This window comes from Pleurodeles waltl, chromosome 12 (assembly GCF_031143425.1).
Source record: "Pleurodeles waltl isolate 20211129_DDA chromosome 12, aPleWal1.hap1.20221129, whole genome shotgun sequence".
Taxonomy (NCBI): Eukaryota; Metazoa; Chordata; class Amphibia; order Caudata; family Salamandridae; genus Pleurodeles; species Pleurodeles waltl.
In genome coordinates, this window is record NC_090451.1 from 233,436,442 (window position 1) to 233,464,333 (window position 27,892).

At 46.2% G+C, this 27,892-nt stretch overlaps 1 protein-coding gene across 5 annotated transcripts in view; it reads left to right on the forward strand.

The window, feature by feature from the left end:
* Positions 1 to 27,892, forward strand: part of PMFBP1 (polyamine modulated factor 1 binding protein 1) — an 881,291-nt gene that overhangs the window by 508,290 nt on the left and 345,109 nt on the right. For all 5 annotated transcript variants that reach the window (XR_011199809.1, XR_011199811.1, XR_011199812.1 and 2 more), the window contains one exon: positions 19,736 to 19,966. Coding sequence is in view for 1 of the 5 variants with exons in the window: in XM_069216463.1 (XP_069072564.1) it covers positions 19,736 to 19,966 (231 nt within the window). In the remaining 4 variants the exon portion in view is untranslated. The remainder of the gene's footprint in view (positions 1 to 19,735; positions 19,967 to 27,892) is intronic.

Sequence of the window (27,892 nt, forward strand, 5' to 3'; positions counted from 1 at the left end):
CAAATGTTGTCAGGGTCTGTTGTCGTCCATCTCGCATTGCTGAGTGTGTGAGCCAGTGTGTAACATGTAGGTAATACAAGCGTTCCATCTCTGGGAGTGCATAATCCTCCAATAGGTGACCAAAGGGGATGGGACCTTCCTCGTCGAAAAAATGGGCTATTGATCCGGCAGGTGGAACACAGCTTGGTCAAGGCCAGATGTAAAGTCTGTATTCTCTCGTAGTGGATTTCCATGTATAGTCATAAGTGTTGAATAGTTCTGCCCGGCTGCAGGGACCCCGGAGCACTTTTTCCAATATAATTTAAGTGTCCATGTTCGCCTTACTTCAGGAAGGCCTGCAAAGTCAATTAAGAATGTCAATATACAGCCAAAAGGAAAGGCTACACTGAGAGAGAGAAGAAAGACAATGCCAGCAACAAGCCAGTGGTGCCTATGAGAGAGGGGAAGGCCAGTCTCCCACCAGAGCTTTTCCCTCAGCCTCCAGTGGATGTGGAAGGTCTGAGAGTCGTTTTTTTGCAAGAAAACACTTTCAGTCCCGGTCGAGAGGAGGTACGGCGCCGACATGTTCACTGTCGAAGTCTGACTTGACGTCGCACAAACGTCGCCACTCGACGTCAAGAAGCCACATGACATTGAGGACTCCAGCTACTCTGCACACGACGGCGAGGAGTATCTCAATGTCATTGGACTATACGCTGCGGGGAAGGAAGCGCTGTCATCGCAGTTCGACGTTGAGGTCCCACTCAACACCTAGACATCAGAGAGAAAGATAGACGTCGAGGAGGACCTCGAGGAGGCAGAAATCTGCAAATTGGAGAAGGATCTATTCCTCATCAAAATTGTACAATTCCAAGGATGTCTCTCCTTCGCTGGTGCTCCTTCTTTCATCGGCTTCTCCCCACCGCCGCCTGCTACGCCTCCTCCTAAACCTTTACCTCAAGGTCTGGCTCCGCTGCTGCCAGCTGCTACGGTTCTCCCGGCACCCGTACTACCTCTGGGGCCGCAAGTGCCTAGCACCGCCCCAGCTCCCAGACCGGGTTGAAGATCGCACCATCATATCCGTCATGGACATCAGTCATCTGGCCGTTCATCAGTAAGGTCAAGACAATCCCACCACAGATAGCAACAAAGATCAAGATTGTGTTCCTACGATCATAGAGATTCCTCGTCGTCCACTATAGACTATTCACCTACACTAACAGAGTCGCCTCAACCTTGTGCCTCACCGGTGGACAATATCAACACCTTTCAAAAAGTTCTAGTATGAGGTGCTGGAAAACTGAACATTCCGATGGCTGTTTCAACTCCATCCACTTCGGTCATATTCGAGAGTCTCCAGCAGTGCATAGCCACCAGACCTTTGCTTCCATTAGTGCCAGATCTTCGTGAACCCACCGTGGAAGTCCAGAACAAGACCCTTTGTTTTTTGTGCTCCGATCCCCCACCTGATTCAGTGGTAATACTGGCTGCCCGCAAATCTCACACCACGATTCCGTCTACTACCTCTTCTCTTGACAAAGAGAGTAAAAAGGTGCATTTGACAGGCCGCAAAGTCTGTAGTTCGGCCGCAACGTCCACGAAAGCAGCAAGCACAACGGCCCTCTTGGGCAGGTACGATAGGGCCCTGTGGGACTTCCTACTCCATTTTGCGGACCACCTCCCGAAAGATCAGAAGGAGAATCAATTCGAGATCGTCCAAGAAGGTGCCATGGTCTCTAACCAGATCGTTAGTGCAGCAGCGGACTCATCCTTGCTTTCAGCACATACATACTTCCATGGGGTAACTTTAAGGAGGCATTCCTGGCTGCGTCTAATGTCACTGAAACCAGACGCTCAGCAACGCATTCAGAACTTGCCATTTTCAGGCTTCATTTGACGATGAAATGGCAAGGATGAAGACTGAGATAGACACATTGAAGGAAGTAGGCCTTGAAAAACCCAAAGAGCAACGAAGACCCTTCAGACCTTTCCAGCATCGTTGTTCTTCTCAGAGGGTTCAACCCCCTCAGTGGCTGCCTGGCAGAACTCCGCAGCAGTTCCAAAGATCTCACCAGCCTGAGAGGAAACAACAAAGAGGACAGGCAACACACCAGCCCAGTTAGGGTTCTCGACAACCTACAGCCTCAAAACCCTGAAAACTTTCTTCCCCTGCGTCCGTTACCCACTCCGGTGGGGGGAAGCATCACCAATTGCCTGGTAGAGTGGCAACAAATTACAACAGACGTTTGGGTCTTGAACACTGTATAAAATGGGTATTGTCTCAGGTTTTCCTACCCACTGCCAAGTATTCCACCAAAGTCAACCATTTCTCATCTCGACCTTCTAAAGGCAGAAGTTTCTATCCTGCTGGAAAAGAAAGTGGTAGAACCTGTTCCCCTCAACCAGTGGGGAATAGGCATTTATTCAAGATACTTCCTCGTTCCAAAAAAGGACAAGAATGAGTTCAGACCCATTCTAGACCTAAAGACTGCCAACAAATGTATCTGAACGGAAAAGTTCAGGATGCTGTCCTTACACCAAATATATCCCTAGATTCACCAGGGGGACTGGCTTTGCTCAGTAGACCTACACAATGCCTACTTTCATATTCCCATTGTGAAAAAGCATCAGAAGTTCCTGAGATTTGTTGTGGGACAAGAACACTTCCAATACACCATCCTGCCATTTGGTCTCAAGTCAGCACCCAGAACTTACCATCCTGCCATTTGGTCTCAAGTCAGCCCCCAGAACTTTCTCCAAGTGCATGGCAGTGGTGGCAACACATCGTGGAAGGTACTGAATCTTCATCATCCCATATCTGGACGACTGGCTAACCAAGTCATCTACCTCTGCAGAAGCCCAACTACCCTTCAAATGGCCAAGTGATCTCCTTTATCAGCTAGGACTTGATGTCAACTTTCTCAAGTCCACAACAAATCGTGTACAGAAGTTGCTCTACTTAGGAGCTACCATAGAAACGCTACAGGCAAAAGCGTGTCCTTCGGAGGAACGACGCTTATCCATTCTCCAAAAGTGTTGTGCACTCAAAACAATACTTCGTCCAACAGTTCGCACAGTCTCCTCACTTCTAGGATGCATGGCCTCCTGCATCTTTCTGACACCCAGCCCTCGCCTCCACATGTGACCTATTCAGGAGTGCCTGGAGGACCAATGGAATCAACTGTTTGGAAACTTGGGAGACAGAATCATTCTATCCATCTACGCAATCAGATCCCTCAGTTGGTGGTGTTCTCCAACTAATGCCTTTTCATCCACAGCCTCCATCGCATACCTTCGTGATGGATGCCTCTGTCCTCGTATGGGGAGCTCAAATGGGTCACCTACAAACACAAGGCCTCTGGTCTCCCAAGGAGATGTTATACCACATCAACCTCCTCGAGCTCCGATCGGTGCACCTAGCTCTCAGGGCATTTCTCCCATCCTTCATCACCAACACTCTTTGTAGGAAGCTGGCTCTGTATATACTATATCAAAATGCAAAGTCTTAGACCCCACCGCTGATCCACCAATGTAGGAAATTGGCTCTGAATATACTATATCAAAGAGAGAGATAGTGTGCACAGAGTCCAAGGGTTCCCCAAGAGGTTTGACAGAGGCAATAATAGATAATACTAATGCTTTATTTGTGATAGTGTGGTCGAGCAGTTAGGCTGATCAGAGGGGAGTGTTAAGCATTTGTTGAACATACACAAGCAATAGAAGAAACACACACTCAATGACTTAACTCCAGACCAATAGGAATTTATATAGAAAAATATTATTTTTTTATTTATTTCTAGAACTACAAGATTCAATTAGCAGGTAAGTACATTAAATGAAAGGTACTTTGCATAGTTCTAATCAGGACTTTCAATGGAATCAGCAATGTACATAGTTTTCTTTATAATGTCAAAAAGCTATTTTAAAAGTGAGCACTGCAATTTTTAACAGTTCCTGGGGGAAGAAAGTACAGTACAGTTTTGGAGGTAAGTAACCAACTTACAGATTCAGTCTCCGGGGCATAGGTAGCCCACAGTTGAGGGTTCAAGATATCCGAAACACCCAGCATCAGCAACACGGGCCGGTCAGGTGCAGAGGTCAAACAAGAGCCAAAATAACGTGGGCCCCTATGGAGACAGGGGGTACTCCGGTTCTGGGCAGCTTGCAGGTAAGTACCCGCGTTGTCAAAGGGCAGACCAGGGGGGTTTAGAGGAGCCCTGGGCGGGCCCCAAGTAGGCCCCAAACAGGCACCCTCAGCGGCACGGGGGCGGCCGGGTGCAGGGTGCAAACAGGGCTTCAGGTTCCCAATGGAACTCTATGGCGGGACCCCGAGGGTCACTTAGGCACTGCAGGCAAGGCACAGGGGGGCTTCTCGGGCAAGGCACCGCCTATACAGGGAGGAGGGCCGCCTGCTGGTCACTGCTGCACCGGTGGTCGGTTTCTCTCAAGTCTGGGGGCCGCGGGTGCCGTGCTTCTCCAGGTGTCGGAAATCTTCGTCCCTGGCAGTCGCTGTCGGGGGGTCCTCAGGATTCCCTCTGCAAGCGTTGTCGTGGAGGGGTGAAAAGGTCAGCACTGGGTAGACACTTGGTCGGAATCCCCTGGGGGTCCTCTCTGGATAGTTGGGCCACCTGGACCCGGGCCGTGGGTGTTGGTATAGAGTGGTTTTGGACTCACGCTTCTGGAGTGAGGTGGGAAGGAGTTGGAAGGAGTTTCCTTTTCTTCTTGTTGGACAGGTCTGCTGTCCACGCGAGTTTCTTGGTCCTCATGATGCAGGCAGTCCCCAGGAGGCTTTTCAGGGGTCGTTGGTCCTGTAGAATGCGTTGCTTTTCTTTTGCAGGGTCTTTGAAGCAGGAGATGGGCCAGTAGGGCTGGAGCCGAGTCAGTTGTTGTCTCCTTTTCTTCTCTGTGGGGTTTTCAGCTCAGCAGTCCTTCTTTTCTTGAAGCCGTCAGTAATCTAAATCTCTTGGTTCAGGGAGCCCTTAAATACAAGATTTAGGGGCGTTTTTAGGGTTAGAGGGCAGAGGCCAGTGGCTTCTGTCCCTGAGGGTGGCTATACCCTCCTGGTGCCCACTCCCTTTGGGGAGGGGGGCACATTCCTATCCCTATTGGCCCTGATCCTCCAAACCAAGATAGAGGATTCTGCAGGGAGGGGGTCACCTCAGCTCTGGACACCTTAGGGGTGGTCCTGGCTGAGGTGGTCACTCCTCCCTGTTTTCCATGTTTTCCCTAATTTTCCTGCAGGTCTTGCTGCCAAAAGTGGGGCTTTGTCCGGGGGTTGGGCATCTCCTCTAGCTGGAGTGTCCAGGGGGCCCTGTAACCTGAGGCTTGAGCCTTTGAGGCTCACCACCAGGTGTTACAGTTCATGCAGGGGTGTGTGTGAAGCTCCTTCACCCAGGGCAGGCTTTGTTTCTGACCACAGAGTGCACAAAGGCACTCACCCCATTTGGTCAGAAACTTGTCTGGAAGTGGCAGGCTGGCACAGACTGGTCAGTCCTACACTACTAGCCTGGCTGACATACAGGGGGCATCTCTGAGATGCTCTGTGTGTGCATTTTTCAATAAATCCCACACTGGCATTGGTGTGGGTTTATTGTGCAGATAACTTTGATACCAAACTTCCCAGTATTTAGCGTAGCCATTATGGTGCTGTGGAGTTCATAATGACAAACTCCCAGACAATACACTCAGTATGGCTACCCTGCACTTACAATGTCTAAGAATTGATTTAGACACTGTAGTGGCATATTGCTCATGCAGCTATTCCCTAATCCGTGGTATAGTGCCTTAGGGCTGTACGGCCTGGTAGAGGGGCGACTTACCTGTGCCACAGGCAGTGATTTTGAGGGCATGTCATCCTGAGAGGGGTGCCACGTCAACTTTGCCTTTTTCTCGCCACAAGCACACACAAGCTGCAAGGCAGTGTGCATGTGCAGAGTGAGAGGTCCCCCAGGTGGCATAATGCAGGCTGCAGCCCTTGGGGACCTTCCCTGGCCACAGGGCCCTTGGCACCTTTGGTACCTTTTACAAGGGACTTAACTGTGTGCCACTGCACATTCCACCATATAGCAAAGTTGGGCTGCCTGTTAGTACGATAGGAGATTTGGAATCCACAGACCTCCCTCAATTTGGAGCCTGTAACTCTGATCTTGACTCATCTGAGCATGTGCCTCTACCCACACAAAGCATTGTAGTGCCTGTTGCAAAGAGCGGGTGAGTCCTGTTGCAGTTCGATAGGGAGGGTCTGAAGTAGAAAGAATATATGAGGCTAGTCATCTTTATCGCCGCCACCCAGCCAAGTCAAGAGAGACGATATTAGCGCCACTGAGTAATCTCTTTGGTGACTGTTGGAGGAGTAGCCAGTAAGTCATGGTCACTGTGTTGGCTACTGTTGTTGCTAACTGTATTCCTAGGTATGGGGTGGACGTCGTTTTCTATTGTATAGGAAATCAAAAGGGCAGGTGCACCTCTGTTTCTGGAGGAACCATAAAATGAAGGGCTTGAGACTTACGAATGTTTATCCTACAGCTGACCGCCTCCGCAAATGACTCCATCTCCATTGGAAATGCCAAAAGGGCAATGAGAGGGTTGTCTACGGGCACAATCAGATCATCTGCATTTAGGTTGATGGTGTGCTTCTCCCCGCCAAAAGAAACCCCCATGATATTTGGATTACTGCGTACTTCATGAGCAGAGGGTTACATGTAGTGCCCAAACAGAGTGGGGAGTAAGAGGTATCTGTAGGAAGCTGGCCTGGTGTTTGGTGGGTACCTATAGTACTTATACCTTATACCCAGGTTCAGGTATCCCCTCTCAGTGAAGTGTAGGCAGTGTCTAGAAGCCAGGCTCTCTAGAGGTAGGCGTGGATGAGCAGCCACAGCTTATTTAGGAGACATGCAAAGCTTATGCAATACCACTACAGTCGCACAGTACTTACACACAAGAAAGAAAACACTTGGTTGTACAAAAATAAAGGTACTTTATTTTGGAACACCATATCAGACAATACTAGAGCGGCAAACCTCCAATAGGAGGGGAGATCCACACAGCCCGTCGTCGATGCAGCCAAGTACCTGTAGCTGCAGGGGAGTGATGCCTTCACCCCAAGGGAGATTCCTTCTTCTTGTGCAAGCTGAAGAGTTGCAGTCTTCTTAGGATACACAGCCAGGGAAATGTTGCAAAGCTGGCAGGAGTTGTGGATACAATGTTGCAGAAGAGTCTTCTTTGTGGATCTGCATCTTATAGGGTCCTGGAGGGTCCGGTCGCGGTTCCTGAGTCCAGAGGTCGAAGCAGAGGTTGCAGAGGAGTCCTGCTGGAGTCTTGCAAGCAGAGTCTGAGGACCCACCCCAGAGAAAGACCCTATATAGCCCAAAGAGGGAGCTTGGTCACCTAGCCAGGTAACTACCTATCATAGGGTGCCTCTGACGTCAGCTGCCTGCCTGGCCACTTAGAAGCTCCCAGAGTTCCCTGCCAACCCTGGAATCAAGATGGCAGAACCAGGGACTCTGTGGGGAAATCTGGGCACAAAACATAGGTAGTGACCCTGGAATCCCAATGCCCTGGGTACCCAAGTACAACATACTAGGCACTTACATGGGGGCACAAGTATGCCAATTGTGGGGAGAAAAAGTTACCAGCAATCAAATTTAGAGGAGAGGGCACAGTCACTCGGTCCTGGTTAGCAGGATCCCAGTGAACACAGTCAAACACAATGACAAACAGGCCAAAAGTGGGGATAACCAAGCTAGAAGGAGGCTACTTTCCTACAGTATCCTTACCATGCCCCTCTACGGGTGGGAACAGGAGTGGACGTGTGGCCATTTACTCAAACGGTTGCCCTCTTGTTTCTGTAGTTGCTCAGAATCCAGGTGCAGAACCCCGCTCTAAAACCATAGTGCGTAAGAGTAATTTCTAAAGAAGGACAGTGGACCCGGTCGAACGTCTTCTTAGCGTCTATGACTAGGAGTATAATATGCCTTTTGGAGTGCTTAGCTTTGTCTATGAGATGGAGAATTCTCTTGGTGTTGTTGCTACATTGCCGATTAGGGACAAAGCCTTCCTGGTTTGGGGCTATCAATCCCGGCAAAAGTGGGGTCAGGCTGCCAATATGCTCCTTAAGAGCTTAGCATCCACGTTGAGGAGGGTTGTGGGTTGGTAGGACCTGCATTGTTTCTTGTCCTTACCGGGCTTCGATATGACAATGATTGAGGCTTCCATCATCGAGGGCGGGACCGTGTCAGGGCCCGTTATTGAGTTGCATAGCCTGGTCAAGATCGGGGCCAGAGTTCTACAAAAGGTCTTATAAAACAATGCCGGGAACCCATCGGGTCCTGGGGATTTGAGGAGCTTCTGTCAAGCTATAGCCAATATCACTTCCTCTGTTCGTATGGGTCGCTCCAACTTGTTCGCGTGGGCTGTTGAGAGCCGCAGTATGTTGGCACCCTGAAATATAACTCGGAGGCAGGATTTGTGCCGCATATAAGTTCTTGCAGAATTCCCAAAAATGGGAGACTACGAAGCCGTCGCGCTCGACCTCTGCTCCGTCATTCGTCGCTAAGGACTCCCCCATCATGGCCTGTCTCTGAGCTCTCACACTATTTGCTAGAAGCTGCCCTCACCTGCTCCCTCCTGTGTAAAAAGAATGTTTAAGACACAGGAGAGAATTTTCAGCTATGTCAACATCTAGGGTTGCAAGTTGTTTTCTAGCCCATTTTAAGTGTCACCATACTCTAGGATCAACGGTGCAATGCTGTATAAGGTCCAGTTTACCTGCTGTTGTAATCTTTGCCGTTTTTCGCGACGTAATTTATCTGCCGATGATATCATGATGAATTTGCCCTGATCACAGGTTTCATAGTCTCCCACAGGGGTGAGATGGATGTGTCATTAGCTGTTAAGTAGTTGTTAATTGCCAATGTGATCTTCTGGATCATCTCTGGCCTGTGAAGGAGGGCCTTGCGCAGTCACCAGGGTTGGTATGTACGCCTTGTCAGAGGAAACGGTAGGTCTACAGTTACGGTGACATGGTCAGAAAGTAATTGTGGATCAATGTCTACGAACTTAATCAGGCCCCTTATCTCTTTAGTCCCTACGAAATTATCAAGGCATGCATATATATCATGGGAGTAAAATGTGTTGTCTGGGGGTAGCACTCCCTCAAGACATCCTGCAGTCCCATCTCCTAAAGCCATCCGACGCCCTCTTTGGATATCTTCCCTGCAACTCCATGTCTATTGGCTGATCGATCAATATTATTGTGAAACACTAGATTGATGTCTCCCACAATAGTAGAAGCCTGTCTCCTGAAGCCATAACCTCTGCCACTGCTCTAATGAGGAAATGCTTATGGCAAGCATTGGGGGCATATAAGGAGCCAATAACCAAGGCTTAGTCCCCGACCTGTACATGGTACATTAGCAGCCCAGCCCTGATCTTGGTGTGCTTGACACCCACTTGCCCTCGGAATGAAGAAGAAATCAGAATGGCAACCCCTGCAGTCGTGGTTGCTGTGGCAGAAAAGAATTGTTGTGGAAATGCCTTGCATTTAAGGCAGTGCCAGTCATCGAAGACTAGATACGTTTCCTGTAGGAGGCAGATATTTGCTCCTGAGTCCTCCGGATACTAGAAAATAGCTCACCTCTTAAACGGTTATTTAGCCCTTTGACATTGAGGCTGCGGATCTGTAATTTATAGCGTGATGTAGAAGTGTATTGTACCTGTCTGTGTTGGCCTGTCACTTACAGAAATTGTATAGTCCCCTCGTTTGCTTCCCTCCCTTCTTGCGAGTCCTCTTGACTGTTTGCCTTTGGATTGACGTGCCTCTTGATAGCATCAGTACACTCCTTCCCACTTCTGAAACACCCCAACTGAACAATAACAAACTCAGTGTCCCTGGTAAGTCAAGGGCCCCAGCCGGAGCCGTCTGCATCCCAGTGGTTCCTCGATTGTGGAGGTCCATGTCAAGATTAATTTCTTATTCAGGTCAGTGCAGTGCTCCCCACCCCCAGCAGAGCCCTCCCTGTATCAATCAAAGTGATCACAGGGTCCTCAGTTGTTTCAGGTCATGTCCTGTTGATCGGGATCTCTGGACAGAGTCTCCAAACCCTCCTGTCTCTCATGTGCAATGGTGTCAGGATCAGGTTGAAGATTCCTGGAGGTGGAGGGGCTCTTCTGCCATCTGGAGTGCTTTCTGCCTCTCAGACTCTTGGGGCTAGATGGAGAGTTTGTATCAGTGTTTCTCCCGATCACCGATAGCTCACAGTTATCCTTTAGGGAGTGGATCTGGTGCAGTTTTCCTTCCCAATGGAAGATGATACAGAAGGATATCCCCAAGAGTAAGAGGTGTCCTTCCTCCAGAGAAAGAAGGTCACTGGGCAGAAGTCTCATTGTTTTTGCAACGTTAATGCAGAGAGGTCTTGATAGAGCATCAGCGTATGTCCTCTGAACTGTAAGAGATGTTGTTCTCTCGCCTTCTGTAATATCTGCTCTTTCAGAGGAAGGTCACGGACACAAACTAATATGTCTGCCAGACAGGAGGTCTCTGAACGAGTAGGGCCCACTCTGTGTGCGTGGTCCAATTGTATGTCTGTTGCCGATGAGGATTTTAGGATCTGAGTAAAGAGGGCCTGCACATAGGATTCCACATCACCTCCCTTGGTGGTGGTTGGGGCCCATCTTATACATATATTGTTACGTCGCAATCTGTTTTCTAGATCCTTCCCTTGTGCCTCCAAGTCAATCTGTTGGTCTCTGAGTCGGATGACCTCTTGTTGGTGTTGCTTGATTTCTTCATCCTGCCTCATCTCATGATCCTCCACCATGAAAACCCTGTCGCAAAGCTGAGACAGGTATCTCTGTACGTCTTCAGATCTTGGGATAGATCTCTTTTGACTGTCTGGAGGTCATCCCTATGTGATGCAAAAAGGGCCTCCAGGAAGGAGCAAGTCATGGGGCCTTCGGTTTCCTCACCCTCCAATTGCATGTTCAGGCTTGTGAGGGGAGGCCAGTCACCAGCCAGACCCCCCGTCAATTTCGAGAGCATTTCTTTCAGAGTTCGGTCCTTTTTTTGACACAGGCTCACTGTCATGTCCAGCCACTATAGAGGGGGTCTCCACCTCAGATGCAAATGCAGGAACAAGGCTGGCCAGGGTCAGAGGACCCGGGTAACTGCTCAATAAGAGGGCTTGTAGTAGGAATAGCTGTGCCATAAAGGGCCCTTTCACTTGATCCAAAACTGGCTTCCCAATGAATCTCTCCCTATGTTGTATCTTCGTGTCTTCACGGCAGCGATGGCTGTCTCTGAGATTGACTTGGCTGCCTCGCTGAGCGACTCTTCTTGTTGCGCCACATCCCCCACACTCCGGTCTGCTACCACTGCTCTGCACCCCAGCCTCCACTGGACGGCAGTCTGGGTTCCTTTTTCACTGAGTGGGTTGCTCTGGTTTAAAACAGCTCATCCCACCGTACCTTTCACAGCTCTGAGAGACCAGTACTAAATGCTGATGCTGGAGATCCCGCTGTCTTTGCCCATGGAACTGATCACAGGAATGTCAGGCACACAGAACCCGTAGCGGTCACCTGGATGATCGTTGTCTCCTTCAGGGGTGTGGAATTTATTAAAATATCTACTTGTCCAGGGGACAGGTTGCTTCTCAAATCTACTTGTCCTGTAAAAAGATCTACTTGTCCCTTTGGTGCCATGTAGTGTGGCGACAAATTATGGCAGCAATTAATAGCCTCTCTGATTATGCCAGGGATACTACCATAGTAGGGCTTGAATACTTGGAGTTTCAATCCCTACTGTAGCAATTTCCTTATTTTGCCACCTTTCTGCAGATCTGCATACTGGGGCTGGAGGAAGCAGTAAGCAATAGTTCCAGGGCTGGAATGCCTTTGAGTCTGCAAACCTACTAACCTGCATGTTTTAAAGATTTTTACCAGCTTCTCTCTAATATTTTCCCATAATAAGAAAGGTTGGACATTTACTCCTGACGATGGCAGAATTAGAACTTCTTCCAGGGTTGGGAAGAAAGTGGCTGGAGGGAAAATGAACTTGCAAATGCTCAATAGATTTTCACATGAGCAAATCTACACATCGTATTTACCCATGCTAAAATACAGTTCACAAATATTTTATAGGGGTACGACATATACCATGGGTGCACTTTTGTGACTTTCTTTAAGAATTTGGGGCCACATGTAGGTAGGTTCAGATTTGTGACCTGCAAATTGCGAGTCGCAAATCCGAATGTAGGATGGTGTAGTTGACACCATCTGTGATTCGCAAGGGCTTCGCAAATGCCCACATCATGAATAATCATGAGGTGGGTCGCAATTTGCGACCCCCTCTTAATGGTGGCCTGCTGGAGACAGCAGACCACCATGTCTGTGACTGCTTTTCAATAAAGCAGTTTTTGGTTTTTTTTTTGGTAATGCAGCCCGTTTTCCTTAAAGGAAAACGAGATGCATAACAAAAACGAAAAATGAAACGTTTTCGTTTCATTTTTTCAGAGCAGGCAGTGGTCCACAGGACCACTGCCTGCTCTGAATTTTTTTTTACAGTGACATTCACAATGGGGAAGGGGTCCCATGGGGATCCCTTCCCTTTTGCGAAAGTGTTAGCACCCATTTGAAATGGGTGCAAACTGCGATTGGTTTGCGCCCGCGTTCGCGGTCACAAAACAATCCTACATTGCACTGCGAGTTGCAATTAGGAAGGGAACACCCCTTACTAATTGCGAGTCGCAAACCCGTTTTGTGATTCGGTAACCAGGTTACTGAATCGCAAAACTGGGTTTGTGCATCGCAATGTGCTTTTTGCACGTCGCAAACAGCGAAAGTCGCTGTTTGCGACATGCAAAAAGCTACCTACTTGTGGGTCTTGGTCCCTAATTAGGTATGGGGTTAACAAAGACATTTTGTTTTTATTAAACTTCTATTTCTCTCTCTTTCGGCTGGCTTTACTGTGAGTGATCGCGTTCTGCTCTTCCACAAGGAGCATATTGCCACACAAAGTAGTTTTGTTCAGTGTCAGGAACTACAGTGGCAATCAGTGACGTAACGAAACTGGAGGGTGCCCCTTTGCAAAGAACATGGAGGAGCCCCCTCTCCAGACTCACTCAGGGCAGGTGCTGTGCTGAAGGGGCCCCCTGGAGGGCGGCTGCGGGGCCTTTGTTATGCCGCTGGTGGCAACGTGTGCTTTAAGAGTTCAAAAACTTTTTTGGGGGGTTTTGCCAATGTTTGTTACAATGTTGAGGGCCTGGTAGCTCCCACAACAATAAAGTGTTACAAAAGCCATGTCAAAACAAGACACGCATTGATGAAACTAAAAGACTTATAAAAATATGTCAGATCAGTTGGCTTTGTCAGTGTTTGTTTATTTTCATGCTTCCCATAATCGTGTTGAAAATGGTTACACTGATTTTCCATTAGAAATATTTTTGGGAAATACTAGCATGCATCAACACATTTTACTAAATGACACTTCATTTGCATATAATCAGAGAGCATTCTGGGAACATTATACTTAGCCTCTTAGCCTAAACTTTTCAAACATGTGTGTACACGTTTTTTTTTTTTGTACTGGAACCAACGTCAGTAGTGAAGTGCGACCTTAAAACATTTATTTACACCACGCACCCTAATAATGAAGGCTTTCAAATATTGAACCATAAATACAAGTTCAAACAGCATTATCTTTTGGAAACACATTACCTCAACTGCAGAGAGTTCCACTCTCTGTAAACAGGCAGCCAAAGGGTTTGGGCTGCAGAGGGTTGGGCCTACTTGTCCCAAGGACAAAGTAAACATAAAAACTTGTTGCCCTTGACCCCAAACAAGATGTCCCCCCCTTGATTGAGTTTAAGTTTAATCAGCTTTATTATACAATATCTGAAATTCCAATATTAGTCAATCATCACAAAAAGCAATGAAACTACAAAGCTAAAAAGCAATATATAAGATAAAAGCTGTTTACAGTTTTATGTTATAAAGGACAAGGATGGGTGTAAAAGGGGAAAGAGGAATACAAGTCTATATTTGGAGATCAGGTAGGTAGAAATAGAGTGAGAAAATCTAGAACCATGTTTCTGAGAAAGGAAACGGAGAAAAAACAAATTATGGTGGTTTAGAATTCTCAGACCTAATGGATTGATCACATTGTTTAACCTTAAGGTCAAGAAAACCCTTGATTGAGTTTAAACATTGCACTGTATGCAGTAATCCGTTCTTGGCAGCCCAGCCCAAAAGAGATGCTTTGTCCTGGTAATGCTATTGAAGCTTTCTGGTTTAGTGAAGAGCATTGGTCCCAAGCAGGATCATTGGACTGGCAATGCCTGTCAGTACTGAGCAGAGGGTTCCCTCATGCCTGAACCTCTACCACCTATCAAGAAGGGAGACATTTAGGCACAGCTACAACCACATTCACAATAATTGGGACCTAGTGGTACTTGATTAACTTTTTGTATTCTGTCTGTATGGAAGGTACCATAGACGGACATTATTGCTCCTGTCCCAGAACTGCTCCTGAATTAGAATACTGTGTAATAGATCAGACTTCTAGAGCTGAATGTTAATTGGTCTCTGTACAACCCTCTTCTTTTTGAGTGTATCTTCTTTCACAGTGTATCACTTCTTTGCCTTAACTGTTGGCTACTGAGATCAGTGCAGCTGCACCAAACTTCTCAAAGAATAAACGCCCTCCCCTGTTCTTCATAAAGTGTACAACAAGACGATAGAGACTAAAATTGCACTGCCACCTATACCAGTACCGGAATCTGCTTTGGACATCCATTTTTCTGTTGTCAAGCATAAGGGAAAAAAGGATTGGGTAAGAAAAGATCAAATGGGTACTAATCAGCCAAAAAAGTTATCTACTGAGTCTTCCCTGGTCCCAGATGTTGCAAACCTACCTTTTGTGCCTCCTGAGTTTGCTGTGATTTCCAACTTCAAAGAGGAGTTTGTGACTTTTCTTTTTCCTCTATGTAACATCTAACCAGTTCTTTGACATTCCAGAGTGGGAGGTTATGGCTCCAGTTCCTCAATTTTCAGCAGACGGCATAGCCTTGTTTAATTTAAAGCAGACTCTTAGATTTGTTTGCAACTACTTCCATGGAAACTTTGAATGGACCAATCCACCTTCTCCTCCAGACCTTATTGCAGTCCTCTGGACTCCTCATCTAAAGTTCATGTGTCCAAATGTGTGACGTGGTTGTCCTTCCCTTTCATGGCTCAGGCAACACCAGCTGTCTTTACATTTTTAATGCCTTCTGTATAGGAGAAAATTCCACCAGTTTATTGCACAACAAAGATTTGACAGAAGGAAAGTCACTCATTTTGGCATGGCTACCCCCACTTTTGCTTGTTTATCAGTGTGCTTAGACTGTTTTCACTGGGATCCTGCTAACCAGGACCCCAGTGATTGTGCTCTCTCCTCTAAATACGTTTGCTTTGGTACCCTTTACACCCCAAAGTTGGCACACTGGTGTACCCCTGTAAGTCCTTAGTATATGGAATTTGGGTACCCATGTCATTGGTACACCAGGGGTCCCACATGGGCTGCAGCACATATTATGTCACCCATGGGAGCCCTTGCAAACTATGTCTGTAGGCCTGCCATTGTAGCCTGCATGAAATGGTGCATGCACCCTTTCACTGCTGGTCACTACACCAGGTCACTGTAAGTCACCCCTAGGGTAGGCCCTTTCAGCCCAAAGGGCAGGGTGCAGATACCTGTGTGTGAGGGCACCCCTGCATGAGCAGAGGTGCCCCTACAAACTCCTGTTCTAATGCACTGGACTTTGTGAGTGCGGGGAAGCCATTTTACCCATGTACTTGCCTGTGGTCCAGCTACATAACTCCAAACCTAGGCATGTTTGGTATCAAACATGTCAGAATCATTCCCCAGTACTAATGCCAGTATTGGTGGCATGATTCCATGCACCTTGGGGGGCTCCTTAGAAGACCCCCTAGTTTTGCTCCTACCAGTCTTCCACGGTTTGCGGGCTGCCTACACTACTTTAGCCCCTCAAACAGGTTTCTGCCCTTCTGCTGCTTGACCAGCGCAAGCAGAGGAAGGCAGAACAACAGATTTCCTGTCAGAGAGGGGATGCAACACCCTTTCCATTGGGAATAGGTGTTATAATGCTTGGGAGGGGTAGCCTCCCCATGCCACCAACTTGCTTTGAAGGGCACATTTGGTGCCTCCTTGCATAATTCGGTTTGCACCAGTCCAGGGACCCCCAGTCCCTGCTCTGGCACGAAACCACACAAAGGAAAGGGGAGTGACCATTCCACTTTCCATCACCACTCCAGGGGTAGTGCCCAGAGCTCCTCCAGGTTGCCACTTGATCCTGCCATCTGGGAAGCAGGATGTGCAGAGGCCCCTGGGAGCATCTGGTTGGTCAGGATAGGTGACTGACATCAGTGACTCCCTCTGATAGGTGGTCACCCTGCAGAGTGACCAAGCCCCCAGATATGACTATTTAGGGACTCCCTTGTGGATGGGTCCCCAGATTTGGTGTGCAAGACTCCCCTGCATTGACCTCTCCTGCTCCTGGCCACTGAAACCGCTGCTGGACTCCACAGGAACCAAGCAAGCCTGCAACTCCCGAGACGCCCTCACCTTGCAAAATTGTTTCTCTGGCTCCTTCCAGCAATTGCAGCATTTCCACGGCTGTGCATCCTTTGGGGTTGGCAAGTCTTCAGCTGCACCAAAGAAGCAAGAAGGAATTTCCCTTGCAGTGAAGGAGTCACTCCCCTGCATCTGCAGGCACCAAAGGCAATGACGTATGGCTGCTGGGATCTGTTCTCCACAGGAACGGCATGGGTCCTCCACCACCTGTATTGTGGTGGTTCTGAGTGGTCCTCATGGTCCTCTCTGCCTTCTAACTGACTTGGAAGATGGGGAGCCACTCCTTGCAGGACAGAACCCCTGTGCACCGTGGCTCCTGCAGCAGCCAAGGCTTGTTGACTTCTGCTCCGAGGGATCTTCAGGCTGCAAGTAGCCCCGTACTTCAGCACTTCATCCTTGCAAGGACACTCTCTTCTCTGCTGCTCCAGCGATGTGGGACTCCTCTCCACGTGTACTGACTGGGCTTCCCTGCAGCTTACTGTGCATGCTGCCATTGGGTTGCCTGTAAGGGGTTGCGACTGCTTCTGCTGGCTCTCCCGTCTGCTGAGGGTCAGCCCGGACTCCCCTCCAAGGGTTGAGTCCTCTTGACCTTGCTGGTCCTCTTCTTCTCTGCAAATCCTCTTCTGCACAGATTTGCGATGGGTGGATGGTGACGGCTCCTTCCCCGCCTGGGCACTCCTGCAAGGGCTGGACTCTGTCCCCTTCTTTTGCAGGTCCTTTTCTTCCAGAATCCACAGGTGGGTTTCACTAGACTGGTACTGGTCTTGCAATCTACCTTTTCCAAGCCCCCTTCTTAATCTTTGGGAAGACCAGGTAACTTACCTCTGCTCTCCTGGTCGCTGGGGGACATCTAGGTACTCACCTTCGGGGCTCACAAGTTCTCCCAGCTCCCTTTTAACTATTCCACATCTTTGGGTGGAGGGGCTTCACTTCACATTCCACTATTTTAGTATATGGTTTGCCCCCTGCCCCCTCTCCCCCCACCACCACCACCCCCTGGAGGGCCCTAGCTATTTTCTGCTATTTCTTGCCAATGCTTGTTTTCCTATGCTAATTCCTAATGCTTACTGTGTATATATAGTGTGTATTTACCTCCAGTTGGTGGATTGCCTATTAGTAATCTAGTGCAGTGTTACTGTAATAAAGTATGTTTATTTTTGCAACACTGTGGTCCCTTTCATGTGAAATAAGTTACTCTGACAACTGTGGTATTGCAAGTGCTTTACACTCCTATTAGATACGTCTTGGCTGATCACCACAGCTACCACTAGAGAGCCCTGGCTTCCTAGACACAGTTTCACTAACTGATAAGGGTTGCCTGGACCTGGTATAAGGTGCAAACACCATAGGTGTTCACCACAAACCAGGCCAGCTTCCTACAGTGAGAATGTAAAAAAAAATGACAGAGGACATAATGGCATATACTGACTTCTACTTGAGAAGGGCCATTACCATAACCATATCCACTAGTGATTATGGAAGCGCCATCTCATCATAAACTGCCAAAAAGGTGAGGGAGGAAAAATATATGCATTTGCTCAATCCTGATAGTGTTAAACTTTGCATCCTGCAAAGGAATTTTATTCCTTAATGTCTAAATGGATGGAGGCTTTAGATCTTTTTTCACTTTCTAAGCCCATCAACTCAGATTTTTCCTCCAGTTTCACTGTTTTGCACACGATTGAATAGTCAATGCTTCCTTGGAATAGGGCACATTCTTAGCTTTGTATTTGAGAAAGTCTCAGTCAGATTTAGCAATTTGCTGTTTTTGGTGACGAAAGCCCTTAAGGTTGGAATGGTAATGGGGTATTTGGTTCTTTATGTGACCTGTTGAAGTTCTGCTTAGAGGGGCTCTTTTTGAGGTTACTGGTAATGCTAGGTTACCTGATTCTTTATACAATATGTTCCCTTAAAGGAATTCCCTTGTTCCAGCTTGGGATCTAAATTTATTGTTAACTTTGTTGATGGGTCCACCTTTCAAGTCAGTATACACCTCTTAGTTCTAATTAATTTCTTGTAAAGTGACTTTTTGGTCACTATCACTTTTTGCTAGGAGGGTATGTGAGATTCCAGACTCTTACTGCTTCTTTGGCATCTTTCTCTACTTTTATTAGGAACAAAGTGACTCGACCAGGCAAACCACCTTTTCTATAGAACATGCTATTGGAGTTGTAGCTCTCTTACTTAATTTTGTTAAAAGCTTTCTTTCTTCCTCATCCTTTGAAGAAGGAAGAGTGACTTCACTGTACTAATACTTTGAAAGCCTTTGAATTATTATATCCTTAGAACTGGATAATTTAGGAAAGATTATTTTTTCCCTTTCGAGACCCAAAATGGGCTATTAGTTCAGAAAAATACTATTTCCCTTTCCCATTGGATCTACCTGCTGATGAAAGGGTTTTGTTAGTTGATTGACAAAGGTCTTCATGGAGCGTTTAGGGCGTATTACAATAGAGGTGTGACTGCAACTTCAGCTGTATTATGAGGTATACCTGGTCTTCTATCTACTCTTTCACAAACATTATTTCAAGACAGGGAGCCATGCCTATTCTCAGTTTGGTAGAGCAGACTTGCAGTCCTTCTTTCTTTAAAAAGGGCTGATATCCTGATCTCACTTTCTTCTGGTGTGCTCTGTATTAGTTCAAGTAAGGAATCTGCACAAGAAAATATCAATTAAAAAAGCTAGTTACCTTTGATAGCATTGGTTCTGGTGCATATGATGGTTCCCGCAGATTCCTTATGCCACGAGAACATATATGTTATAACTAATTTTGCTGTACTTTTTAATGGCTGTGTGTTGATTGGGAAGGGATTTAGGTAAAGAATTTACAGAAGCCATCATATCCATCAGACTTTTTTTTTTACAGTAGGCAAGTAACTTGTTGTTCCTGGTATTCACAGGAAGCTTTCATAGTCTTTCTACCCTACTTAATTTTTCCTTGTCACGCTTGATCTCTATCTTGTTTATTTCTTCCCTTATATTTCTGAAAGTGACATTTGTTCCTGTCCTCCCCCCAAATATACTGGAATCTTCAGAAACCCAATATACTAAATGTTGTAAATGTCTTAATGGAAAGATAAAACATGAGATTGGTCTAAAGATAGCTTTTTTTCTATTCCTGGTAATAGGTTGCTGAGCGTGAGAAGATCATGGTAACCCTAAGAGGAGAGCTACTTGTGCTGCAGCAAGAGCTCGAAAGCAAGTGTGCCCAGATAGACAGATGCGAAGAAGGCATTGATCAGCTTACCCAGGAGCTCCAGGCCACTCAAGAAGATCTAGCCAGAAGTCGGGAGCATGCCCATCAATGTGAAGAACTAGTCCAGGAGCTACGAGAACGCTCTCATGTTAAGCAGCAGGAGGTAATAACTCCCTGTGTGATATCTTTGGAGTCTAGGATAAGCTAGGTGATAGACAGAAAAAGGAGGGACAGTCAAGTGAGTGTATACTGACACAAGTTTACTTTCAGCTGTACCAATTAAGGTGAATATATTTACCCAGACAGGGAAATACTCCAACATCTTGCAGAAGATTGACTCACAATGACACGTTTTGGAAGAGCTGCACAGCAGGATAAAAATATTGGCACATGTAAGCATATGTTTACAGTAGAACACACTGCTCACCAGTTTCCTTCACCTGAACACTGTGAGTTGCAACCAGCTTAATGTGAGGATATTTTTTAGATCTTTGTATATTTTTACCTCCTTAGACTTACCTTCCGGTCAGATAGCTGAGGCTCAAAATGTGTGTGTGTGTGTGTGTGTGTGTGTGTGTGTGAAAAATCTCTACTTTATCACTCTTATTATGGAAACCTTATCATGGGCCAACTTGATGTCTTTGCTAACAATGCTGCTCTTCCATCTGGACTACTGCAGTGGCGCCTCTTTGGGCATCACATCACCTTTAATACAATGTCACCAGATTCTTCAGCACTGTCTGCATGATCACATCTGCCCTTGTTTCTGCAGAGCTTCTCTTTTGCTGAAACCCCTTGACTGGATCCACTCTGAGTTCTCCACTGATCGGTATATGGAATGGCTGTGAATTTGTAACAACGTGGCTGATTAATTACAGACCAGCCAGGACTCTTTGTCCTTCAAGTGTATTCTTACTGAAAATCCTGAAGTTCCACAAATCAAAATGTTGACAATTAGTTGTGTTCTCCTCTTGCTTCATCAATGTGGATCTCACTGCATCTGACACTCAGGAAAACTGCATTTCATCTTCTTTTCAGAAAACACCATATACACATTTCTGTTCAGTCTGGTAGTGTAATCTGCCTGGTGGCATCAACATCTTTTGCTCTGGTTGACCTTTAATCCCAATGTTACTAGTAATCATCATAAGCTTTTAGTTTTTTAAATAGCATACACCAAAACACAATAAAGCATATATTCTCTCTCAGGGAATCTCCATTGATGATCATAAGCACTGACTAGTCCCGCCAGGTCCAGGGATACTGAGCAGTTCTTTCAAAGTTGCATGTACTTTGCCTTAATTTGGAAACGCCAGAAAAAACACATCTTACGGACATGTTACATTTTTGCAGTCTAAAAACAGGCTATATTGCCAATGTTTATTGCATTACTTTAACATTTAGAACAAAAAAAGAGTCATAACCAAAAAAAACACTTAAACAAAAATGAAAAGTGATCTTTTAAAAACATCCTTCACAAAACGTTTTACTTCTTTCAAAAGTTAAAGCTGAGCAGTAAAGCCTGAATAGGCTTCAGCATTGAAATAATTTAACAGTGTAAACGGGACACTGTGCCTTTAAGGGCCTTTTGACCTCCAGTGTTATATTATGCTCTGTAGTTGACAGTTTACTCAGTCCTTTTTTCCGGCTCCTGCTGACAGGATACTTGAGCAGAGCTTTGTCTTCCTCAAGTTTTTTTGCACCAAAATGTAAATCTTATGTTTTCTAAAGCTGATTCAGTCGAAGGTTTAGAGCATTTTAAGATAATTTCCTGGCAGGAAATGTATCTATTTTTTTTCTCAGAATGCCATCCCTTTTTGCGAACTGCCCAGACTGCAGCAGAAAAATGGCAAAAACAAACCCGCACAGGGTCTGTAGCTTATGTTTGCCAGACTCTCAGGACCCCAAAACGTGTCACAACTGCATGACCCTCTCCAGGCACACTTTGAGGAAAAGAGATAAGATTAACCTTCATGAACAAGTGGAGCACCACAGATGACAAGAGTCCCTTACTGGTGACACTTCTGAAGGGCAAAGAGAGACTGCACCCTCTACCAGTGCCCCCAAATCACGCTTCAAGAACTCCTGCAGAGCGAGATCCAAAAAAAACATCTGGAGGAAGACGTTGCCTCCATTCAAGGTCAAGGACTTCAACTCTGAGAAGGGGTACTGTACCTGCTTGCTAGCTATCAAGGGCTGGATCGATGTCGAGATCACTTAAGACAACGAGAAGGGGATCACCTTCAACATCGAGGGAGTCTTTGACGTCGAGACATCATGCAACGTTGAGAATGTAGATGTTGAGACATGGATAGACGTTGAAACATCATAGAACTGCCCTGACTAAAACAGCGAAGTGGGTTATGTGGATGAAAGTACGCAAACGTCCTTCAAAGTCTGATTCTGGGTACTCTAGGGCCTACTCACCATCCAGGCCTACCTCTCCAGTGACCATTCTGGGTTTGCTAACACCACCTCAAGTTCCAGTGGAATCTGCACCACCTCCACAATGCTGTCCTCCTCCTCCTCCTCCTCTTCCTCTTCCTCCTCCTTCTAACCACTGATTCCAGCTGTACCGCCCTTGTCCATTTCACCAGTTTCTCCACCACCACAGCCTACTGAGCCAGTGACACATACACCAAGCACCCTAGATCTCCTTCCTGTCACCCCAGACCTCACACCAATAGGTCTAGGTCAAGATCGAGATCCCACCATCGACATCATTCAAGGACTCACAGACACTCTCATTCAACACAGAGAAGATACTATACATCTTGATCCAGATCCTCCCAATCTCGTAATACATCGTATTCAGGGTTGATTAGTCTATTTTAACAGATTCTCTTCCACTGAGAGTATCGCCAGTACAGGAAGTACTTATCAGGGAAACTGACAAACCGAACATAGATTTACGGACTACTACCACATCCAGGTCGGTAATCTTGGAGACCCTTCATCAAAGGTCAGGAACTAGGCCACTACTCCCTTTGGTTACATGGCCTTTTTAGAACCAGCAATGGAACTTTTTCTGACTGTGGCTGCTGCAAGGGCTGTTCCATCACTCCTGCAAAAGAAATACAGACCACTGAATCAAGATCCTTCCTTTCTTTGCATAGATCCAATTCCAGACTTTGTCATTGTTTCAGCAGCTGAAAACCCTCATGCCCCTGTGCAATCCTCTACTATACCTCCTGATAGGAAACCAAGTAATTGGATTCAGTGGGCAGAAAGGTTTGTGGAACCTCTGCACTTTCCATGAAAGCTGCTAGTGCATCTGCTCTCCTATAAGGGTATGATGTCTCATTGGGACGACATTCGACAATTGAAAGACTATCTTCTGAGATGAGGGTCAGGATTTTTAAGTGATTGCTAGTGAAGGCATGATAGTGTCAAACCAAGTCACCAGTGCTGCAGCAGACTCCTCCACTCACAGCGCATGACGGCTGTCATGGCGTAGCTCTTCAGCACTTTTCTTGGCTGAGACTTACGGGCTTGAAACCTGAAATCTAACATTGAATTCTCAACCTGCTGTTTTCTGATTACACCTTGTTTGGCTTTCATGCAAACAATGATATGTGTAGGATGACGTCCGAACCTGACACGCTCAAAGCTATTGGATTGGAAACAAGGAGAGAATATAGAAGACATTCCTTTAGGCCCTATGACCACCACTATTTCCAGCAGAGGGTTCAAAACCCTCATTGTCCTGCAGGTCAGCAGTAACAACAATCACCTCAGCCACATAGACATCAACAACAGCGCAGTCAGTCAAAAGGCAGAAGAGGACGGCAATCATCTGCCCAGGCCACTAAAACAACGGGCGGCAAACAATGATTCATCTCTTCCCACTCTTCTGTTACCTACTCCTGTAGGGGGAAGCATAAAATCCTTACTGCAAGAGTAGCAAAGTATAACCACTGACAAATAGGTTCTGAATATTGTAGAGCATGGATACTGTCTCAGATTCAAGTGTCCACCACCGTCTATTACAACAAAGTAACCTTCCCTCTTCCAACAGGACCAGCTGCATCAAAAAGTTTCCATCCTTTTGCAGGAACACACGGTAGAAAAGGTCCCCTCTCACCTGAAAGGATTGGGAATGTATTACCCCTTATTTTCTGGTGAAGAAGCAGGGAGCTAAAAACAAATACAGACCTTTTTAGGACCTCAAAGAAGCAAACATATAGGTTTGCAAAGAAAAATTCAGGATGTTTGCTCTTTGAGATCTGCCCTCGACTCAATCAAGGGGGGGCTGGCTATGCTCAATAGACCTGCAAGATGCCTTTTTTCACATCCCAATAGCCAAAAAACATTGAAAATTGCTGTGGTTCATTGTAGGAAAAGACCACTATCAATAAAAGGTCCTTCCCTTCGGCCTCAAGTCTGCACAGCAAACTTTCCCCAAATTGATGGCGGTTGTAGCAGCCCACCTGAGGGAAATGAAAATCTTCATCTATCCATATCTAGACGATTGACTCATCAAAGGATCTTCCTATATGCAAGAAAGCCAAAATTTTCACTTAACCATCATGACTCTCAATAGACTAGGTGTGCACTTGAATCACGTAAAATTCTCGACACCTGTTCAATCCCTGCATTACCTGGGTGTAGTTCTAGACTTAGTACACACAAAAGTGTGCCCTTCGGCAGAGATGCAATTATGTATTCTTCAGAAATGTCGCAACCTGAAGAAAACATCCCATCCAACAGTGAGACAAGTTTCTTCCCTCCTGGATTCAGTGGTGCCCTGCATCTTTCTAGTCCCGCATGCACATCTCTTCATGTTGCCTCTCCAGCAGTTTCTGGAAGATCAGTGGGATCAGACCTCAGGAAGGAAGACAGAGCCCTTCTGACTGCTCATGCAAAACAATCATTCAAATGGTAGTGCAGCGCAGAGAATCTCCAAAGTGGGATTAATTTCTACCAAGACAATCTGGCCCAAACCATTGTGACGGATGCTTACATGTCAGTTTGAGATGCTCATATGGACCGTCTACCAGGTCCAATGCCTGTGGTTTCTGAAAGAGCAGTCTCACCACATCAACCTCTAGAACTGAGAGCACTACATCTAGCTCTGAAGGCTTTCCTTCTGTCGTGCAGAACAGAATCTCTCCTAGTTCATACGGGCAATACAACAACCATACATTGTCTGAACAATCAGAGAGGGATAAGATTCAAACTTCTGTCCCTGGAAGCTCAAACAATCTGGAATTAGGTCATCTTCAAAGACCTCAAGAGAACAGTGGTCCATCTTCTGGGAACCCAGAATGCTCAGGCAGACACTCTCGGCAGAGTCATTCAAGAAAATCATACATGGATTCTAAAGAACTCTGTACTTTATATCTTCTCAGATTGGGGGTTTCCCCAAATAGATTTTATCGCAGACCGACAAAACAAAAAATGCCCAAGCTTTGTCTCATGGTTCTACCAACCAGGCACATTAGGGAACACCCTACGCTTAGACTAGTCAGGCAAATTTCTTTGACCCTTTCTTTCACTTCCCCTACTGCCAACAGTGAACATCAGGGTGTCAGACTTGAAAGCCAGAATGATTCTAATGGTTCCAGAGTGGCCTTGTTAGTGGTGGTACATGATTCTCCTTCAACGCTGAGTGTCCACTCAAGAACCTGCACTGCAGACTGGATCTTCTTTGGAAGTTCAGAGGCCACGTTCAACATCCCAACCTTCCCTCTTTGAACTTGGCTGCATGGCTCCCGAAGTCCTACCATATGGCCACCTCAACCTTCCTCAGGAATGTATGGATGTGCTATGAGTGGCCAAAAGACCATCTACTAGGACTTCGTATTCCTTCAAATGGAAGAGATTCTGCATTTGGTGGGCTGAGAACAATGTCCATCATCTTACATGTTAGGAAGAGGCTATTCTTCCATATCTTCTCCATTTCTCTAAAGGATACATTTATTTTTCCTCAATTAGAGTACATCTTGCAGCAATCACAACTTATCAAAAATGTCCTTCAGAAACGTCCTTTTTCACAATGCCTGTTGTCAAAGATTTTCTGGAAGGTATTAAGAAGATATATCCTCACCTTGGGAGACTTTCTCCTCTGTGGGAGTTAAACATTGTCCTCTCTCTTCTAATGGGTCCTCCCTTCGAACCCATTCATAAGGCTTCTCATCAACACCTCTTGTGAGGCCTCCTTCTTGGTAGCCATATCTTCAGCTTGCAGAGTTACAAAGATACAGGCTATCTGTTCACATGAACATTGCATTATTCCATAGCAGCAGAGCAGTGATGAGGTCCCATCCCACGTTCTTCCCTAAGGTGGTCTCAGACTTCCCTGTCCATCAGGCTATTATTTTACCTACATTATTTCTAAACACCTCTTCTCCTTCAGAGAGAGCTCTCGACACTCCTGATGTTAGGTTTTGGAGTTCTATCTAGATAGGACAAAATCTTTAAGAAAATCAAAACAACTCTTTGTCCTCTACAGACTGGATATGCCACGTGCAGACAATCCTTATCTAGATGTATTGTCTTGTGCATAATCCTTTGTTATCAAAACGCAAACAAAATTCTATCTGGTAAATCTAGGGCTCACTCCACCAGGGGTAAATCTGCTGCTACTGTTTTGCTTAGGAACATCCCCATCCAAATTGCTGAGATTTACAAGTCTGCAACTTGAAGATCAGTTTGCACCTTTACGAGGCACTTTTGTCTTGATTAGGACGCCAAGGCTGATGCCAAAGTAGGGCAAGCATCTAATGAATTTGTTTGCCTAATTTTACTTTTATCCTTTTTTATTTTTTCCTTCGCTGAATCTTTGAGGAATAAGCGTGCAAATCTATTCAGTGCTCATGAATATCAATGAGAGAGAAGGAATGGTTTCTTACCTATAGTCCTAGTTCTCTCTCAGGGGAATCTCCATTGAAATCATAGGCAACCCTTCCTCCTCCCCGACAGAAGAGATAAGATATGTATATCACTATACTGCTGATTTGCTGGTCAAAAACAGCTGCGTAAACTGCCACCTACAGGGCATGATGGGAAACTGGAGGTCAGAAGGCCCCTAAAGGCACAGTGTCCTGTTTACATTCTTTCGATGCTACAGCTATTCAGGCTACATTGCTATGTATTATTCCTTAACTTACTTTAAAAAGAACAAAAAAGTGTTTGTGAAGCATGTTTTTAATAAATCACTTTTCATTTTTGCTTGAGTGACTTAGGGGCATGACACTTTTTTCCTTCTAAATTTTAAAGTCATCCATAAAAATTGGCAACACATCCTGTTTTCAAGGCTGCAAAACTTTAACATATCAGTCACATATGTTTTCTTGGCCTTTGCTCTGGGATCCCCACTTGTGGGCAGTACTGTTTAGTGCTTATTTCAGTTGAGATTCCCCTGAGAAAGAACTAGGATTACAGGTAAGAAACCATTCCTTCTCCATTTTGTTCTCCAGATAAATGTAAAGGTTTGACGTTTTTTGATCAAATGCTCAGCCAGGAAATCACATAGTTTGGGGAAGTGTGTCACTATCGCATCACAGCATTTTTTGAGTTCTGATGCTTATATGTAGTTCGATTTGGGTGACTGAGGATGTAGGAAGCTGGCTGTGTATATACTATATGAAAATGAGATATAGTGTGCACAGAGTCCAGGGTTTCCCCAGAGGCTTTACAGAGGCTAAAGTAGATAATACTAATGCACTCTTTTGTGGTAGTGTGGTTGAGCAGTTAGGCTAATCAGAGAACAATACTAGATTTAGGGGTGTTACAAGAGTCAGAGTTCAGTAGCCAACGGCTCCTGACAGTGGCTACATCATTCCTGTGCCCATTCCCTTTGGGGAGGTGGGGCTCATTCCTACCCCTGTTGGCTATCATCCTCCAAAACAAGATGGAGGATTTACCAGGAGGGGTTCAACTCAGCTCTGGGCACCCTAGGGGTGGTCCCAGCTGGTGTGGACACTTCTCCTGGTGTTTACTATTTTTCCTGCTGGACCTGCCACCAAAAGTGGGGCCAGGTCTGGGGGACGGGCATCTCCACTAGCTTGGAGTGCCCTGAGGCACCAAAACAGGCAGGAGCCTTCGAGGCTTACCACCAAGGGTTGCTGTTCCTGCAGGGGGGAGT